General features: G+C 41.8%; 4 protein-coding genes across 7 annotated transcripts; 1 reads left to right on the top strand and 3 right to left on the bottom strand.

Annotated features, from left to right (window-relative positions):
* Positions 1-634: 634 nt before the first annotated feature.
* LOC107999910 (uncharacterized) lies at positions 635-12,373 on the top strand. Of its 4 annotated transcripts, none has more exons than XM_062084957.1 (5): positions 635-931; positions 9,462-9,651; positions 9,768-10,001; positions 10,250-10,399; positions 10,621-12,373. In XM_062084957.1, exons 2-5 carry the CDS (start codon positions 9,538-9,540, stop codon positions 11,140-11,142), a joined length of 1,020 nt encoding a protein of 339 aa, XP_061940941.1. In that variant the 5' UTR covers positions 635-931; positions 9,462-9,537; the 3' UTR covers positions 11,143-12,373. The 4 variants fall into 4 exon arrangements, with proteins under 4 accessions (XP_061940941.1, XP_016915464.1, XP_028523489.1 ...); XM_017059975.3 differs by lacking the exon at positions 635-931 and adding an exon at positions 6,229-7,154; XM_028667688.2 differs by lacking the exon at positions 635-931 and adding an exon at positions 6,229-7,154 and having other exon boundaries at positions 10,235-10,399.
* On the bottom strand, positions 1,378-5,632 carry LOC107999911 (U-scoloptoxin(01)-Er1a). The gene is made up of 5 exons (XM_017059978.3): positions 4,016-5,632; positions 3,814-3,885; positions 2,007-2,129; positions 1,842-1,943; positions 1,378-1,771 (listed from the first exon to the last, which is right to left on the bottom strand). The coding sequence occupies exons 2-5, from the start codon at positions 3,883-3,885 to the stop codon at positions 1,694-1,696; spliced, it is 375 nt and encodes a 124-aa protein (XP_016915467.1). The 5' UTR covers positions 4,016-5,632; the 3' UTR covers positions 1,378-1,693.
* On the bottom strand, positions 12,335-13,825 carry LOC107999839 (U-scoloptoxin(01)-Er1a-like). The gene is made up of 3 exons (XM_017059865.3): positions 13,243-13,825; positions 12,951-13,154; positions 12,335-12,864 (listed from the first exon to the last, which is right to left on the bottom strand). Exons 1-3 carry the CDS (start codon positions 13,345-13,347, stop codon positions 12,649-12,651), a joined length of 525 nt encoding a protein of 174 aa, XP_016915354.1. The 5' UTR covers positions 13,348-13,825; the 3' UTR covers positions 12,335-12,648.
* A 990-nt stretch (positions 13,826-14,815) lies between these two features.
* On the bottom strand, positions 14,816-17,979 carry LOC107999840 (uncharacterized). Its single transcript, XM_017059866.3, has 2 exons — positions 17,268-17,979; positions 14,816-15,723 (listed from the first exon to the last, which is right to left on the bottom strand). Exons 1-2 carry the CDS (start codon positions 17,587-17,589, stop codon positions 15,383-15,385), a joined length of 663 nt encoding a protein of 220 aa, XP_016915355.1. The 5' UTR covers positions 17,590-17,979; the 3' UTR covers positions 14,816-15,382.
* Between the last annotated feature and the right edge of the window lie 753 nt (positions 17,980-18,732).

Below are 18,732 nucleotides of genomic sequence, written 5' to 3'. Positions count from 1 at the left end.
GCGTTACTTCGATCCTTTCGCAATCTAACGATTGTTGGACGCGAAAAAGCGACCGATTCTTCTAGCTTTTTCAATAAATTACGCTCAGGGTCGCATACACCGAGCGAATAATAGAGCTATCCGAAGAAAGTATATTCTAACCTGCTTCCACGCTCTTCGAACAACTCCCTTCTAACTTTGAGCGGAATCGACTCACGTACGTGCACGACATTTGTTTGAATTTTATTCGAAAAAATTCTCTCTCTTTACGTCGCTCGAAAAGTAATCATCTCTTGTTTAAGATTTATATCTTAATATACGCCGAGTTCTATTCATATCTCGTCGCGTCGTGAGATCGATCGTTTCTTCAAAGTTCGTCGTTTCCTCTAAGGACAACGAGTTTTTTCTTTTTCGAGATTCCAAGGATTCATATATCCAGTTCCTCGCCTTCTCTTCCTGAAAACGAGATTAGGATTGCTCCCGTTCCCGTTCGAATCACTCGTAGAATCTAGAGTAACGAGCCGCACGATCTACGATAAATCCTGATCGCACTTTATTCCCGCTGTTGCGAAGATTTGCGCATAGCGTGACACGCCTGTTGATCTTTGAAAGGGGATTGTCAAGAATTTCAGGACAAGTCGTACGCCCGTGGCATTTACGTTCGCGATTCGCTCAAAGAGGAACGTCTCGATGCGTGCTTTTTACGCATTAGGAATATTAACGCGCCACGGGTTCGCCGCTTGGAAAAGTTGAACGAATATTTCTCGTAATTCCGTGCCATTGTTTCGATGCTGGATGCTGCACGCGTTCGTCCGAACATTTGGACAATTTCGTGATCTCGTTTACGTTACACGAAACGAAGGAGCGACGATGCTGTGTGTTCTCTGATCGTTGATTCGAGTCGTGGCGATGACTTTGGCCTTGACGCATGTTCGACGAACGGAAGAGTTTCGTAAGTGGACAAATTTCTATTCGTTTACGCAACTCATTTGGATATCGATTGAAATTCTTTCGAATAGTATCGAACGTAATTATGTTTCACCGAGTGAAGAAAAGAGAGATTTCGTGGGATTTTGAACGAATCTGGAATCGCGATCAATTTCATTTTAGCCGTTTACGTAGGGAAAAAAAACGTGAACGAGACGTGCATGCAAAATGGATATGGATAGAAAAGTGTAGCGAAGGAAAACAATGTTTGACAGGAAAAACGTAGACAACGAACCAGCCGTGACGACCATTCACTTTCTATTGTTCAATCATGCCAAGAAATAGTTCGATGAGATTTCGACTTTTGCACGATCGTTGATTTTTCTTCTCTTTTTCTCTTACACACTTCTATAGTAAAAACCGTGGTTACAATCGAATCGAACGATCGTGTTTAAATACGCAGAGAAAAGGTTAATGCATCTGTTGTTCTTTATTGAAGAATCAAATTTGTTATAAAGAGATTAAGAGTAATTTGGATTAATTTCTCGGAGAAATTTTAACTGGTTCTATTCGAAAATGTAGCTACAAGTTCGAACATTTTGTAACGTTCGATCGTCGTCGTGTAATTTAACGTCTGACAATATTACAGCGCTCTGCTTTTCTCCGTCGGCAAGCTAGAAACTCGCAACTCGTTGCACGCATCTTGCTTCCGTTGAAATACTGTCTCGTCGAAGAGACGGAAATACTTTTTGTCGACACGCGTTTAAATATTCACAGATAATAGTTATTAGATCTTGTTCCCGTTCACGTCTCTGTACAGATCATCGTTGATGCCGTACAATCTTGGCGAATCGTTGCAATCAACCTAGGACAAACGCAAGACTTTAATCCCTGAATCGAAATGATTAAAATATATTAATTAAAAAAATGAATACCTTGAACCACCAATCACAGACGCGAGCAGATTGGCTGAAAACGGTACCGTTTGGACAAAGGAAGCTAAACATGCGCCCATTTGGCAAGCACCAATGCCAGACCTGACGAAAATTCGAAATCGTGGTCGTGTAATGGCCGCGTAAGAGTTAGTAGGGCAAACTTACCTGACATCTAGCTTCGGGATCGGCGTAATAACCAGGTAATTTGCCTCCGCAGGTAAACGTGAGACCGAAAGGCACCGAGTCGTAGATCGGATAGTCCACACCAGGCGTGTAACCGTCTACTTGCTGAAACGTCGGTAAAAATAAATGTACTTTAATTAGAGTTTATTATACACGCGCGACGGTGATAATTTTTCGGTGAAAACGTGCAATTTGTAACGTATATAGAACAATCGAGTTATTCGCTCATTTCGATTCGAAAAAATTGTGTGTGAATTACCCGTTGATTTCTCTTAGAACAAAGACAATTATCTGAGAGGCGCAACTACTGGAAAGTATTATTTACATTGCAATTCCCTTGGGATTCTGTCGAAACATAACTTTCGTCATCTATCACAATGGAATGTGGACCGAGGAAGGATGCACGCTAGTAGTCGCACTTCCTTTCCTACCGCAATTATCAATTATTAAACGCATCTTCTCCATCGTCGAGAATTTTAACGTTCGTTTCATCCGGCGTAGGTTAAACACGAAAGGATACAGGAACGATCGGAGGTAAACGAGCTTTTAAAAGAACGTTTAAATCGCAATCGGAATTGAAAGGAGATCTCGGTGTGCGATCTTTTTCGCAATAATCGGCCATTGGTCGAAATGAGAGGAGAGAAAGAGAGAGAAAAAAGAGGCTATTGCGACATACGAAACGGCACGGCGGATCGAGCCAATCCAGCGCGTGTACGTGCCTATGTCTGACCGGAAGTCGGGTTACATTGTTCCCCGCAAGCGGATGCGCATCTCCGTGCCTTTGTATTCGATCTCCTGTCCACTACCACGCGCGCAACCGCAAGACATTGCCTCCACCCTCTCGACGTGACGGGTGATTTCGACGCCTGGTAAGAGGGTACGGCAACGATCCACTTGTGCATTCGCCGCGCTGGAAATTAGGGTGGATCAAGATTTCGCTGGCAAGATCTTTTTCACCTTCTTAACCGTTTCGTTATTAAGAATGAAACTTGCGTAAGAAACTTGTAGCGAACGTGAAAAAAGGATAGTTTCGTCAAAAGATTAATCCATCTCCTTGTCCGCGAGGAAAGATGGATGTTCGAAGGAAATGGTTCTTCGAAGGATTAAGAAATTTATCAGTGGAAGCGTGTACCGTGAATGTTAACGCGATACGATCGACGGATTAATTAATGATTTTCAGTTTTCTGGCCACTGCCTCGGCGGCATTGAAAAATTTGGATCCCCTCCCCTCCTCCTCATCTCCCGCGATGGCGTTCACGGCCATCGTTTCCGGTGAAAATGAACGGCTCACGATACACCATGGAAGAGTTTGAATAAAAAAAAAATAAATAAATAAATAAATAAAATATCGTATCGAATCACGACGGTTTCGTAATTCTGGTAATTCTGGTAATTCGTAATTCGCGCGCGCACAATTCTCCAAGACTTAATTCTTGACTCAATATTGCGCAGCCCGCGCGGAAATTTTAAACCGAGCCGGACGATTTTGTCCGAAGAAGCGTGCGGAATGCACGCGAGAAAGCATGTTCGCGCAAGACGAGTTTAATTAATGAATTACTTAATGCCACCACCAGAAGAGATGAGGCGAGAAGATAATACGTCCTCCCTCTGTCATTGTTGCGCGTGAGAACGTACAACAATATATATAATAATAATTTTCACAGTTTAATTCGCCACTTATTTCGTAACGTGTATTGTATTCGGCGTGGTGTGTTACACGTCGCGCAACGAGTCGAATTTCGAAGATTTTTTCTCGTGCTTTTTTCTTTTCCTTTTTTTTTTTACTTACCGCCATCGCTCGATACAGTAAAACCGTGGCGAGCACCAGGAGCAGGCACAAAATTTGGTACCGCGAAATCATCTAAAAATCAAAATGGAATCTGTCGATCCTTTATACGTACGAGAGAAACGGCGATCAAAAGATATTGGAATCAACGATCCAAGGATGTTTTTTCCAAGGGAAATTGAATTGTAGGGGGAGGGGGACTCACCTTGTTTTGCGCAAAAAGATCCAAAGATCAGCTTAATCCGCAGTGTCCCTCCACGTGGCGTTCATTTATCTCGGTATATCGATTTTCACTCAACGGCCCCGATCCGCTGGACCTCCTCCGCCCGCGAGATTCGGTCCTCCACGGTGTTGCCGGCAAAGTTTCTTTCACGAAGGATGCCACCACGAGGTGGTGGTATATATATGGCTTTAGAGATCGAGCAGGAACAAGGGGGGGTTCTTGAGAGCCCCTCTTTTCCGGGGCTCCCACACCGGACGAACGGAGAAAGAGAAGATCCCAGGAAGGTAGGGGAGGGACTCGTCGATGCCGCGGATTCTTCTCTTACGCAATCCTTCTCGTGCTCTTACACCCGTGAAAATGGATCGTGAACGATGGATCGTACTTGAACCAGCCTTTTTCCACTTTTTCTCCCCGTTTCTCGCCGATCTCTGCCTCTCACGAGGGTGGCTGCAAATGGGAGATCATCGATCGCAACCGCGACTCTACACATTTTTCACTCGTAGATACTTCGACACGAAGTGGACGGTTATGCAATACCCGTGTTTCTATGTACACGTGAAAACGAGAGGACGAGGGAAGAATATTTTCGAGTCATTTATAATAAAATTCATGCCAGCAGTGGATGGATTAAGAGAATGACAAGAATTTCTTGAAGAGTACGTCCTTGAAATATCGTCTTTTCTCTTCCTTTCTCGAGAGTCTCTGATATGATAAAAGGGAGGCACGGAATCGGTTCGACTTTGCCGATTTGCAGAAAACGTCGTCGAAGAAAGCAGGAAGTTCCAAAGTAATTCCCTTCTTCCGATACCTCGGTGTACTTATTACATACGAACGTCGTAGTTGAACAAAGCGGAAAACGGGAATCTCGCACACGATCAAGCCATTCATTTCCATACCTGCTTCATCTTCTTCTTCTTCTTCTTCTTCCTCTTCTTTTTCTCGATAACCCCTTAATTTTCGAGGCGCGTTCAAATGCCAATTAGCATTGCGCATAATTGCTGATCGCGAACTTTTCGAGATTGACGTGCAAATTCCGCGGAAATGGATGGTTTTGATTTTAGCCGCGGTTAGCATATTTTTTTTATCGAATTAGGTAACAAAGTATTGCGTCGTTTTCGAATATTCTCCACGTATACGATCAAACGTTTGCTCAGATTCTCGTTCCCGCGATTAATCATTTAATACCGTAAATAACAAGGTTCTCTTTGTTTCGTTTCGATTTACACGGTTTAAACGCGGAGAAGAAAAGAATAAAGAGATAAAACTCTGGTAGGAAGATAGGTGTCGTCTTGAATTAAATTATCGTTAATTATATATTGGGACGATTACAAAATCCGTGTAACATTCGTGGGAAGGTCTGCTCGATTCTTTTACGATTGGGAGAATAGAATCGTACCACGGAGGGAAATGCCAACGTGGTCGTGGTGGAAGGGAAAGAAAACTTTCGTTCTCGTCCCTTGTTGTTGAGCAACGACCTGCGATTAGATATATTTTATGTTCGCCTCAGAAAATCCCTTTATCTGATAAAAAACCTGGAAATTTGCAAAAAAAGAACGTTCATCATCTTAATAAAATGTTATCTTACCAGTGTAAAAGCGCGAGTTTTATAATCTCACGTTGTGCTCGAGAAAGGGAATCGAAGGAGGATCATTTGTTTTAATGGACACTTTCGTCGGACATATATGTGTATATATATATATATATATAGTATAGATATATATAATCTTCACACGCTCGACAACTGTTCGGTCGTTATAGGCTTTCATAATTTCATAATTAGTTGACTTTCGAGCATCTTTCCTCACACAAAAGCGACACGAAAGACTTTCTCACGTTTCTACCACTGTCGACCGATTAAATGTATTTAATTACGATATTGTGGGATAATGTATCGGTCGGCCATATACCCGATCTATAAATTCCAGTTTTCGAGGCTGCGACAAAGTCTAGCCATCCTGTCCGATGATAATCTATCGGCTACGCTCGACAATTATCTTAATTAATCTTATCAAATCTATCTATTTAGTTGGATCTCTAGTCTAAATCTTTATCGATTTGATTATATACGTTCGCCAATTGTTTAACTATTATTCACTTTATATCTCGATTTTATTTTATTTAATCCGCAATCTTGATATCCGAGCACACGTGCACACAATCGAAACTATCCTTTTTTTTTCTTTTTCTTTTTCTTTTTTTTTTTTTTTTTTACGTAACACTCGGTTGGTAACGTATGGATTTTATTGCGTTCAAACGTTACGTAAACAATGTAACGCCAATTATAACGAATCCTAGGAAACGATCTTCCAATTTTTTTTTCCTTGTGTACCGATGTAAGCCTCAAACTTGAAGCCTCACTTTTACACTTTTTATTTTTGCTCCGTCGAGAGAGAAGTTTTGTTTACAAATTTTATCATCCGTATCGGTATAATAAAACGATATTCATCGGCACGCTTGCTTTATTTATTCTACCGATTCATTCCGATTGTGCATCGGTATACACGAAGGTTGTCCCACATTCGACACCTGTTCACGAGCAAATTAATAAGCGTTCTAAAGGTTTATTGCGCAACGCTAGATACATCCAACGAGAAACAGAAGCGTGCATAGTCATTATGAGGGCAAAAAAAAAAAAGGAAAAAAGGAGAAAGAAAATGAATTCGAATAAATAATTTATTTGTGGAGTTAACGCGAGAAATGGCGTTATCTTGGCTGCTTGGTTGATTCAGATTTATCACAAGTTCGGTGATAATAGACGCGCAGGCATGCGTCGTGGCATCGAGCTCGTAGCGGCGACTCGCCTCGCTGTGTTTTATCAGTCGACGCGAGTCGAAGCGAGTCGCGGTGTCCCAGATTTTCAGTCGCACGTACGTGCTACACGCGACAGTGCATAGCACGCAGCCGGTTGTTGATCGGATCCTAGATCGGTCCATCTTCAGAACGGTTTCGCGGTTCAACGAGCGTACATCTATGCCTACGTTTCTCGATACTCGGGGATCGTTCGCCGGTTGAATTCGTATCTTCGAGACCTTTCGACGTTATCATCGCGTTTCAGAGTTTCGAGGGAAAATTTGTACGTGACTCAGTGATGTCGATGGCACATGGTCCGAAAACTGTGCAGGTAAACAGCTTAATTTTTTCAAGATAATTACTTAATCCTCGTGTTGAGTAATTTTCCGATACTTGTTCTTTTTTTTTTAATATATATATATATATCTTGCGTAGAAACGAAATTCTATATTATCAGATATCATAAAAATTTCGTTATCTTCTCTTTTGATATTTATCAGTGATAAAAAGAAAACGATATTGAAATCTTTTTCAATGTAAAGGAATTTTTTTCAATAGAAATTGTTTATTTGTTCGAGCAAATATTTATATCTTTTCTTTTTTCCTTTTCTTTTTCCAAGTACCGATCGCGTTACCTTCGATTCACGATCGTTCTTCCGCGTTTTTACTAGTAGAAAAAAAGGAACGAGTATCGCGGAATCGTGAGAAAATGTGTGGCAGAGAGCGACAATGAATTACCACCGGTTTCATTTCGCTCGTTGGAAATCTGCTCGCTGATTAACACGTTGTATTAAATTAATTAATTGAAAGATGCGCGACGCATCGTTCCGCGATCAAAATTAGAAAAAAGAAAAAAAATTTTTCACGGATTAACGTGCGCGCCACGATACGGTTTAAATTCAAGCGGCGCGAGACGCGCCGTTGCAGTCCGTTCGTGACACGAGTATAATAGCTTCCGGCCAGACAGTCATCCACCGACACTTCCGGTATCGTTGTTACCCCGTCGCGAGTTCGAAAGGGGAACCCGTCTCTTTTTTCTTTCTTTTTTTCCCCCCCACCTCTCCCTCTTTTTTCTTCCGTTCTACCATTTCTACGCGCAATCTCGTTTTGCACCGCGAGAGAAGTCGATTTGTCGCTGGATTGACAAAGTTCGATAATCCCGCGGCTTAACGGAAATCTTGGAAAACCGTAATAACGATCGGTGACTGTCTGCAGCTTCGTTTCATCCTCCATAACGATACCGTTATTGCTAATACCCGAGCTCTTCCCTCTTCTTTTTCTTCTTCTTCTTCTTCTTCTTTTTCTTCTTTTTCTCGCATAGAATCGTTCGCATAAAATGTTCGCGCATTTCTCGAATACCATGTTTACTCGAGGCTGGGTTGCTTTCGAATCGGTACACCCGGTACGTGGATACGCGTGTTTACAGTTCTAGTATCGTACGCGGGTGTAATTGGAGGACAGGTGTATGAGGCGCGAGGGATATACACAGGGTGGTTCGAAATGTAAAAATCCACACTCTAAGATCCATAACAACTTCGACCTTTCTCGATCTTCTTCCTCTGTTTATTTATCTGTTCGCGAAAAGTCGCGGAGGAGTATCGGATTTCGCTCACGCGGGGACAGGGGGATGGAGTAAAATTTCACGTGCGTCTCTCCTCGTCTAGGCTCGGTCGGCTCGTTTCGACCTTCGTTCTTGAATTTCTCCGCTCCTCTCCCCTTCCCTCCCCTTCCCCCAACAGGGAAACAAGCGCACCGTTTTTCGAAACGGTAACTGCGCACACGGATTCCCCTTTGACGGGGACAACGGAACGGCCGACCGACACACCTGACCAACGGACGGAATAACATTAATGAATCCCTTTTTTTTTCCTTTTCTGTTTTTTTTTTCACCTGACCATCGGTCACCTGACTCATTTCCTGCTTCGTTCAAAGCCAAGCCCCCCGTCCGCATTTAGAATTTCTCGATCGTATCGTATCGCGTCATGTTTTACGTTATACGAGGGCGCATCCGTTTCGTCCGATTAAATGTGTGTGACTGAGGCGGGCGGCACAAAGCGGGCCTTTGTGCAAAATAGAGCAGGTGAAACGTCGTGGCGTAGCGCGCCGCCCGTCGTAGTCTCGAATTTCTCAAGTGGCGCGTTCCCTGAAACTCGCGCTTGTATATTTGCGGATGAAACACGGCGAAACGTGGAGAGAAGCGGAGAAGAGGAGCGGGGAGGGGGCGGAGCGGAAAGAGTGCGAAAGAAACGATCGGGGATCGAGAGCGCAAGGTGCAACACGTGCCGCGCGACAGCTGTTTTCCGGCTCGAGTCGAGACGTTAACCACATTTTTAATTTCGCGGCTCAACGATGAAAATAATAATAATAATGTCCATAATTGTCAATTGTGAATTCTCCCTTGTGTTGCTACGTTTTAACATCCACTTTTCTTTTTTTAATAATAATAATAATAGTAAAAGTTAAAATAGAAAGTAAAAGTTACCCTTCGTAATGATCATTTTGTTCATTTTTTTATGATTTCCCTCGAATCGAAACACGAACGATTGTTGAAGGCGCGATGATCGATATTCGTACTCGTGCCGTTTGTGTATTATAATCGTAATTTTTATAATTGAAAAATTAACGTTGTTTGTTAAAGGAACGGATCGGAAAAGATAGGAGGGAAAGGAACTTGTGGTAAATAGAAAAAGGAAAGATTGCGTGTACCGGTGAACATGGAAGACGAGGACTTTGGCTTCGCTTCGAAAAGGGCTGATTCTAAGGAAACGGTGAAAAGTGACAAGGATAGCTGCCCCTCGATCGTCGGCGATAAATCCTCGGGAGAGAAGGTCTTATTTGATTAAAAAAAAAAAAAAAAAAAATTAAAAAAGTTAAAAGTTTAAAAGCGATTTTCAAAAAATTGAGAAATAAGAGTGAAACGAAATTTTTGTTTCGAATTTATCAGACGAGGGAAACGATCGGTGGTGGTGGGTATAGATCAGTGATGACAGCGCCGTTATTCGGGGCGACCGAGGCCGGAAACGCCGTCCCTGAGCGGGCAGCGACCGCCTCTTCATCCTCTCCGGCTTCCTCAGTCGTTTCCAACCCGCCGAACATACCGAACGTAGTCGAGTATCATCTGAAAGTGAAGCCTGGCCAAACACAGAGAATTAGCACCACTCGACTCGATAATAGTAGCGTGAGTATCGAACAACTTTTTTTTAAATCTTTTTTTTAAAATCGATCGAATATATTCGTTCATCGATTGTTTTCGAGAATCGAAAAAAATGTCGAAGAAGTTGTCGCAATTTTCTAACGCAACACCATAATTAATTAATTCGTCGTGTGAGTTCCGTTCGACGTTTCTTTTTTTTTTTTTTTCTTAATCTATTAAAATCATTAGAAAGGAGACAAATTTGTAATACCGAAAAGTTTTCTTCAACGCAGACAAGTCAAGAAGTGGTCGAGATGAAGAAGGAGAAAAGTCCCGCATCTTCGACCGACAAAGAAAGGAAAGATCTCGTGTCAAAGCTATCTCGTTTGTCCATCGATAACAACGTCTTTGAAGGTTCCACGGATCTTCCTCAAGTGTTCCAGGTATATATATGTATATATTTCACGATGTTTATCCATGCGCACTCTCGATCTTCGCGCCTAACCTTACACCACGTAACCTTAAATCCGCAATTTCCTAATTTTCTTTTATTATTACCCAAAACTATGGATTCCAAAACTCGTATACCACGTTAGAAATTCGGGCTATAATTATTACCCGAACGGAGCCTCGAGTCGGAGACTAAATGGGAGTCCCTTTTCAGGTGAAATATTTAGGCTCTCATGATGCCAGGGGCCTCTGGGGTATCAAGCACACGAGAAGGCCAGTCGATAACATGGTCGCTGCGGCTAAGGCCTTACCGACCAACACCATGCTGCCTCTGATCAAACTGGTTGTGTCCGAGGAAGGCGTAGCTTTGCTGCCTATCGAGAAAAGAAAGCAGGATCCCAACTTCGTCAAGATGTATCCTATCGAGACGATCTCTTACGGGGTCCAGGATCTCGTCTATACCCGGGTATTTTCAATGATCGTTGTACGGGAGACGGACAACTTTAGAAGAATGTCGCCGTTCGAATGTTACGGTTTTGTCTGCGAGTCGAAACATCACGCGAGGCAGCTCACTTACGCTCTGGCCGCTGCTTTCGAGATCTATTCGAGGAGCGTGAAGGCGCAAGATAAAATGGCGGAAATGGCGGGCAAAAACGGAGCGAAAAAAAGGTTCGCCATAGATCTTAGGAGTCCTGAAGAGATGGCAGCCGATTTGGCTGTAGATTCTGAAGCTTAAAAGTTGTTTTCGCTTCGACTAGAATCTTTTTCCGTTCCGTCGATAAAAGGATCGAAAAGAGGATTCGATGAAAATTACGTTATGTTGGATTATCGGGATAGATGTCTGCTCGATGGACAATACAGGGTATATTACATGGTCGAAAATATTTAATATATTTTAGATTGCGTTGTATCGTTAAGTTCTTTTAAAACAGAGATATTTATGGATTAAGGAATAAAATATTAAAAACTTGCTTGTGAAAGGCTTGTTAAAGATACGAGTGATTTACAAAAAAGAGTATTTGTATTCTCTTCAATCGTTTAAACATTAGGTATCTATTTTTTTTTCTTTTTAACGTATATTATCTTCGTTTAATTTTCACGAAATGTCGCCCAGAGGCGAGATTTACGTTGATCTTAATTCTTTTCCTTTCGATTATAAAATGCTTTTGAGTATTGATATGACGTTTCACGAATCTTCTGATCGCAGTGAAGTTGTGTTTGATCGCGAAAGTTGATTTAATCGTTGTTTGTTGTTAATTCTATTTTATCGGCATTTATAAAGGGAAATAGGTACTGCCTATATCCACGATATGATGGCTAGTTATCCAAAGATACCGAATAGAAAAGAAGCCGAAGATTACCGACGGATTTCGGTGACTTTTGCAATTTCGTAAATAATTCTCTAATTTTTGAATTTAAAATATGAAAAAAAAAAAAAAAAAAGATTGGATTTATTTCTAGCCGCTTTTCACGCGAGCGTGCGTGCGTGTGTATGTGTGTGCGTGTATTTCTTTTTTTACTTTCATTTTATCCTCTCTGTACAGTAAGTTTCGAGTATATTTTTTCTTTACGGATTATAATTTATTCTCGACTTATCCTTAAGTCGCAAGACCAATATCGATACATATCAATCGTTGTAAATAAATAATTAACAAAACAAAAAAAAAAAAAAAGAAAAAGCGTTATCGACAACGATAGCCTCCTTTAGCATCGATAATTATTATTTTTCGACGTTTCGTTAATTCGTTAGATATTAAGTTACTTTTTTTTTTTTTTTTTTTTTTTTTTGCTTTTAAACGCATTCATCTTTTGCACCGTCGTTGCACTTTCCGTTTCGTTCTAGGCTTGGGACATTTGTGTAAACTTCTTTATACGTGTGATTGCTTAATTACCGAATACCGAAGTAGCAGTATTAATTACTCGTATCATTGTATATGCAATAAAATTTGTTGCAGAGACTACAACAATCCCTTTATTCTCTCCAACTGTGCGCTTTCGCCAATCTACAAATATATATATTTTTAACACTTTCAAATGTACATCTCGATACAACTTTTATTCTATATTTAAATATCAATATTTAAATACTAAGCAAACTTATTCTTTGCTTTTCGTCGAGCAAGCGTAATCAATCTTGTTTTTTTTTTTTCTTTTTCTTTCAAAAGTTCTTCACAAGTTTCTCTTCCACAAACACACACGCACACGCATACACACAGCCGCATTTCTTAGCGATCGCAAGAGATCACTGATCCCGTGATATTTTCTTCGGATTCGAGATCCTCGATGTCCTGGAGGCTGGAGGTCTGCTCGAAATCGGTTCCGCGTCCGATTCTTTCCGATCCTCCGTGTCGTTTTCCTCTTCCTCTACCTCCTTGCCGATCGCCTCGTTCAAGTTGTAGAATTTCTCAGATTCCTCGCACGGTATGGAGTTTTCCGTTTTCGTGCAAACGAACGTCGCCTAACGTTTTTTCCCACGATCGATTGATTTATCGTCTCGAGAGTATGATAAAAGAAAAAAAAAAATAGGAGGGAAAATTTACTCACTTGATTGAATACCGTCTCCGCGGGGCAGATGAAGCTCCATCTGGTCGAGCCCCTGATCTGCGGCATGCAAACGTGGAAAATTTGACAATCGTTCTCCATGTCGGCGTAGTATCCGTAAATTCTGTCCTGACAGGAGAAATTGTCAACGATATTCTCCCGGATCAACGTGGCGTTGTCGGGAAGTTCCAAGCCCCCGGTCTTGTTCTGAAAGAGAGGAAAAAAAAATCGATCGTCTCCGATTCTTTCGAAAAAGAAGAAAAGAAGAAAAGAAAGAGAAAAAGGGATAACGAACCTTGAACTGGGGGATCGGCCTCCTCGACTTGGGCTGTTGAGGAAAAGTCCAAACGATGGAGAGGAGGAGGGCGAGGGGCAGGATTAGACAAGTTTGCCGGATCATGATTTCGTCTCGGAGGATTGTGTATCGAATTAGACGAAGTGTTTTTTCGTTGCGTGTAAACGAAGATCCTGAACGAAGACTGGTGATCCGTCCCGTAGAAGGGTGTTATATAGGGAAGCCGCGCGGAGAGGATCTTGAATATTGTATGAATGGCCAATTCTCGGTAGACGTGGAATTAGTAATTTCATCACGTTTGGTCTGCCAATGACCATCCAGACGTCCACATCATCCTCGAAGGCCCGATGCAAATTTTTTTCCCCCGTTGATGTGCCGACCGATACGCTCCCCCGCGTGCAATCGAATTCCTTCGACCGGCATCGCGTAATATTTCGTCGAAAATCCGAATCGTCACGTCCGCTTCGTGATTATTGATGATTGTCCGATCCATCGAATTTTTCCTCTCCCTCTCTCTCCCTCGTTAAATACTCCTTCCTCTTCCTCTCGAGAAGAATTTCGTTCCCCCGTGGAGACGAGACGAACGCCCTTTGCAGTTGGATCGGATCCAATCCTCCTCTCTCGAAATATTCTCTCTCGAAAGGAGTCGGCAAGGGTGCGGCGAGTATCCTGAGGACGGGCGAATCCGAAGGACGGATGCGGATGGAAAGCGTTAAGCGAAAAGAGATTGGATTTTCGAGCTGATTAAGAAAAGTTGGACGTAGCCAGTCCCAACAAGAAATTCTATAAATGAACGGCGGAAGGATGTTTCCCGGTCTCCGCTCACGAATTTCGATGATTTTGACGCGGTTTTGTTGGCCGCGGTCCAATCACGATTCCGAAAAGAGGTTTCGAACGATCGAGGGCCGAGAGCGAACCGGGCGCAGAGCGGGTCCTCCTCGTCTCGTCACGAGGTCGCGTCACTCACCGCCAATTCTTCGGGATTTGAATACATAAGAGTGATCCGTGAGGGCCTGGTCGGTTACGAAACACGAATCCGTTTCTGGTCATTGACCATGACAGCCACGAAACACTATCCTTTTATATATATATATACATTACACACGTCTATGCACCTGTTCGCTCGAGCCAAGGACGTTTCGCAAAATTTGTTTTCGCGTTTGCCTCGCGCTTGTTTCGTCGATGAGTTACGAAGCTACAGAGAGGAAGCAGATTTTTCGATTGTTCGAAAAATATGATTGTCGTAAAGAAAAAATTTGTTATTGAGAGAGAGAGAGAGAGGAGGAATGTTTATCAATCGATAGGAATCACGGGTGAACAACCACGAGACTATCAGCGTTCGTTGAAAATTCTCGTCGCATTTTCTTCCAGCCGATGACGAGGAATACAAAAGCTAGTTTTAAACTTGGTCCACGCTCCGTGGAGAAAGAAGGTCGATCGAATAAGCTTTCTCGATCGTGTCCGATCCACGCTTCTTCTTATTCAACTGTCGATAAATCGACGATCTACGTTTCAGGAATTCAACTAACTTCCTCTCAGTTTCTTCGTCCAAGGTAGAAAAATTTGCAAAAAATTATTACCAAAATAATTTATTTACGCTTTCTTACAAGTGTTATTTTATAGAGAATAAATTACAACAAAGTTTGGATCGTATGAAGGGTAAGAATAAATAATAATAAATAACAATAATAATAATAATAATAACAATAATAATAATAAACAGGTACGCAAAGTAGAGACTTTGGTTCGAGAATGTGATCTCTATCGAAGACTTTGCGAAACGAAGAAAAAAAAAAAAAAAAGAAAAAAGGTACGTGGAAAAAAAAACGCGTTACTTATTTCATGTTAAAAAAAGAAACGCGATTTTCTATAAATAAAAAAAAATAATAAATAAATAAATATAACTTAAATACGAAGAATAACATATGGATTATACCACATATTCGTGTTAATTATTGATATAGACGATAGAGGTTAAAAATGCGATCGAAGGAGAACATTAATAATTTTTTTTTTCTTTTTTTTTTTATCTAGAAACCTGAGAGAGGGAGAAAATAATGGCAGGGAAGGTTGTTCCTTATTTTTCGCTGCCCATCATTTCGCGTAACCTTGATCGAAAGATGAGAATTTCGATCCTCTATCAATTTTTCGGGGCGTAGGCGGAATAAGGTAAATCTTGGGGAGAATCGTTGGAGGAGGATCGTCCCCAATAATTGTGATCGTGGTCGTCGTGATCGTAATGATGCTGGTGTTGAGCGTGCTCGTAATATATCACTTTGGACGGTTTAGCGTTCTTCAGATCTAGCCAGAATTTGGTAGCGTTGATGACGAGGGTCGCGATAGCGATGAAGAAGAATTTGAGCTGGAAGTGAGTCGAGATCAGTTGAAGGAGAAGGCTGAGCTTGGCTTTGAACAACATCGCCAAACCGAGCAGCTTTTGCAGTTGCTTCTTCTTCTTCTTTCTCCTCGCACGTCCTTCCTCTGCAAATCGAAATTCTTCCGTTTAAGAAACGTTTGGGAAACGTGTCAACTGAATAATCACGTGCGAATGAGCGAAGTTTTTATTGGAATATCGAACGAGAAAAGAAATCGAACACCTGTTATTACTAATTATAATTTCTATTGTGATTTGATTATTAAAAAAAAAAAATCCGGAAATACGCAATAATAAATTCTCTCTATCTTGCCAGGAAAGAGGAAACGTTAATAATAAATCGACACAGATACTACTATGAAAACACTCGGCTCGTTCTTTACCACGAACTCACTCTCTTCGGTCGCCTAGATGGCCGCGATTTGCGCCACCATCAATTGTTTACGCGAGTTTAAGTGTAACGAGACGTTCTCAAGATCTACACGCTAATTTTGCCTCTACTTTCATTCACTTCTCCCTTTTTAACCGTTCGACCAACCGGGTGAATTAGTTTCATCACAAAAAAAAAAAAAATTGATAACAGTAATCGGAATGATAATTTGATGAGATGACGAGATGAACGAGTCCGGTGACCCGGATACTTTCAACTCTTGTGGGCCACATGATTCCTCTCTGATCATGGCTTTCCCCTCGAAGAAGAAGAGGAAAAAAAAGTCACGGTCTTTCGACGAAAAAAATTCGTCGGACATTTTAATAATAAAAAAAGAAATTATAGAACGATATCGTTGCTTCAACTGGCGGAAGATTGTTCTGTCAAATTGTTCAATTTCTACGATTCGCTCGACAAATGACGACAATGAAGTATAGGATAACGAGCGTGATACCGTTAGAGCAAATTTGCCCAAGTCGTACGATCATTAAATAGTGTGCAAACCGAGAGAGAAGTTGACATCGTATCGAATGTTGAATTTCAAGTCAAACGTGTCCTAGTTGACCTAAAGACACGTATTCGCCTCTAACGTACTACTACACGCCTCGACTTCTAACGTTCCCGTGTTAATGCGCTTCTTCGCAACGTTGTGAAATGTTCCGTGTAAATATAATTAGTCCCGTTTGTTTTGCTCCGTCGTACTAAATATATATATATATAAGAAGTTCGAATTCGGTTACTTCTTTCTACTCTCTCTGTCTATCTCGATAGAGTTTGTTTTTAATGATTTTTCTCGAGTATTTTAAGATCGAAAAAAGACGAAAAATAAATAAACAACTCGGGAATGTTGTTCGAAATTATCATCTCGAAAGATTGGCGAAGAAAAAAAGATACGACAGAGAGAGAGAGAAAGAGAGAAATAGAAAGAGGTCAGTGAAATTTCCTGGATATCTAATAAGGCGAATCTCGTCGTCGAGTTTCGAAAATAAAACGAATTGATTTTAAAATTGGTAAAATCAGCCGACTTTTTTATGAGAAAAATTCGCGTTTAATTTTTTCTTTTTTCACGAAGCGCGCACGAGCACGTGTCTCGACTTTTCTCTTTCATCCAACTACCTTTGTGTCTATCTTTTTCTTTTTTTTCTCGTCTCGACGGAAATTTATCGAAAAGCATCAAATCGTTTCGTTACCTCGACGAAAAAAAAAAACCACCATTCTCACCGTGTTCGCCAAGCTGCGAGGTTTCGTCCACCTGATCCGCTCTGCCGGGATTTTGAATGTCGTCGACGAGTTCGGCCACGAAATTACCAGCCTGCTCGATCACCACGCTCATCGGTGTCTCGCTCTTCTTCCCCGTCACTTGCATCTCGATTCGATCCATGCTTCTCGCCAGCCTCGTGCCCAAACATCCCAACGTGTTCTCCTGTGACGCGCAGTCGAGCAACGCCTCGTCACTCTCCTCCTCGGTTTTGCCGATCGGTTCACCCCGTGCGTGGAGGATCGTAATCCCAAGGAGAAACAAGATGGTCACTGTTATCCTCATGATAGGGGGAGGAGGAAGGGAGAATGTATGAAAACACACTGATTCGAAAACTCCACTGATCCCCGTAACGATCACAGTTCATCTACTACCTCCCCGTCCTTCACCCTTCTCCAATTCGATCTTGTTGAGCCTTCGACTCGGCCTTCCGCTTTTTATATCCTTGGACCGTGTGTCACGGGCACGAAGTGGTTGTGGAAGGCGCGTGGTCGAACATATATCAGACTCTAACCCCTTCCTTTTGGACTTCCGCCAATCAAGTTGGTCCTGTTTCAAGTCGGACCTCGCTCGCCATCCCCCCACTGCCACGGTTTTCGTGGGCACACATTGTTGTTGAAACCGAGCCGCGTCTGGCTCTCCTTAAGGAATTCTGACCGCCTCGTGGGGTCGAGCCGCTCCTGTGAATGGGAAAGAATTTTTACCTGTTATCCGCGCGGAAGAAAGAGAGATATTCCTAAAGCTTAATGGAGATTCAATCGAGTCGAGTCATTTTTCTTTTCGACGAAATTTCCCATTCTCGATTTCTTTCGCCCTCCGCCATTTTCCAACAACTTTTTCTCCAAGACCAAGAAATTACCGATTTTTCCTACGTTTGTCGATCGAAAAATTCCTCCTATTGGAAATTGGCGTCCCCCGTATCTAATTTCTATCGCATTTCCTGTTACATTTTTAATGACACGTCGACACGATGTTTCTTTCTTCTTCTTTTTTTTTCTAGTTACTGAAAAGCATAATGGAATTAACATTGTGCTCGTGTAGCTTGGCACGGGTGTGAGTCACGTACGTGGACCAACGACAGAAATTCCGCTTGGACAACGCTGGGATGCTAATACAACCTAATTCTTCTGCCTATCTTTTTCTTTTTTTATTTTTTTTTTAGTTAAATGAAGAGGCACGGAGCCGTAGTGAAATCGCGTTGCTTTCGAAACGCCGTGGAATTAAGAACGAATTAAGAATAACTCGCACCTTTATCCTGATTGGATGGATCTTCGACTCGATCGAAGAGTGTATTTATTGCAAGCCACGTGTTAACGATTATCGATATAATAAAATAAAAGATGAAAATCTTTTCGTTTCCATTCGTTTCGAATAATAATTGACGGAGCCAATTATTTTCTCTGCTCTCGATTAGCATAATCGAAAACG

This window comes from Apis cerana, linkage group LG14 (genome assembly GCF_029169275.1).
Source record: "Apis cerana isolate GH-2021 linkage group LG14, AcerK_1.0, whole genome shotgun sequence".
Lineage (NCBI taxonomy): Eukaryota > Metazoa > Arthropoda > Insecta > Hymenoptera > Apidae > Apis > Apis cerana.
The sequence above is the reverse complement of the archived record's forward strand: the minus strand, read 5'-3'. Positions and strand labels throughout refer to the sequence as shown.

Bases quoted from the DNA above. Each gene is read 5' to 3' on its own strand.
- LOC107999911 (XM_017059978.3), bottom strand. From the start codon at position 3,885: ATGATTTCGCGGTACCAAATTTTGTGCCTGCTCCTGGTGCTCGCCACG. The intron at 1,944-2,006 runs GTAAGTTTGCCC...AATTTTCGTCAG, and splicing joins ATCCCGAAGCTAGATGTCAG to GTCTGGCATTGGTGCTTGCC. The intron at 1,772-1,841 runs GTATTCATTTTT...CGTTTGTCCTAG, and splicing joins TCTGTGATTGGTGGTTCAAG to GTTGATTGCAACGATTCGCC.
- LOC107999910 (XM_028667688.2), top strand. From the start codon at position 9,538: ATGGAAGACGAGGACTTTGGCTTCGCTTCGAAAAGGGCTGATTCTAAG. The intron at 9,652-9,767 runs GTCTTATTTGAT...CGAATTTATCAG, and splicing joins ATAAATCCTCGGGAGAGAAG to ACGAGGGAAACGATCGGTGG. The intron at 10,400-10,620 runs GTATATATATGT...GTCCCTTTTCAG, and splicing joins ATCTTCCTCAAGTGTTCCAG to GTGAAATATTTAGGCTCTCA.
- LOC107999839 (XM_017059865.3), bottom strand. From the start codon at position 13,347: ATGATCCGGCAAACTTGTCTAATCCTGCCCCTCGCCCTCCTCCTCTCC. The intron at 13,155-13,242 runs GTTCGTTATCCC...CCTCTCTTTCAG, and splicing joins GGCCGATCCCCCAGTTCAAG to AACAAGACCGGGGGCTTGGA. The intron at 12,865-12,950 runs GTGAGTAAATTT...AAAAAACGTTAG, and splicing joins CGGAGACGGTATTCAATCAA to GCGACGTTCGTTTGCACGAA.
- LOC107999840 (XM_017059866.3), bottom strand. From the start codon at position 17,589: ATGAGGATAACAGTGACCATCTTGTTTCTCCTTGGGATTACGATCCTC. The intron at 15,724-17,267 runs GTGAGAATGGTG...TTCGATTTGCAG, and splicing joins CTCGCAGCTTGGCGAACACG to AGGAAGGACGTGCGAGGAGA.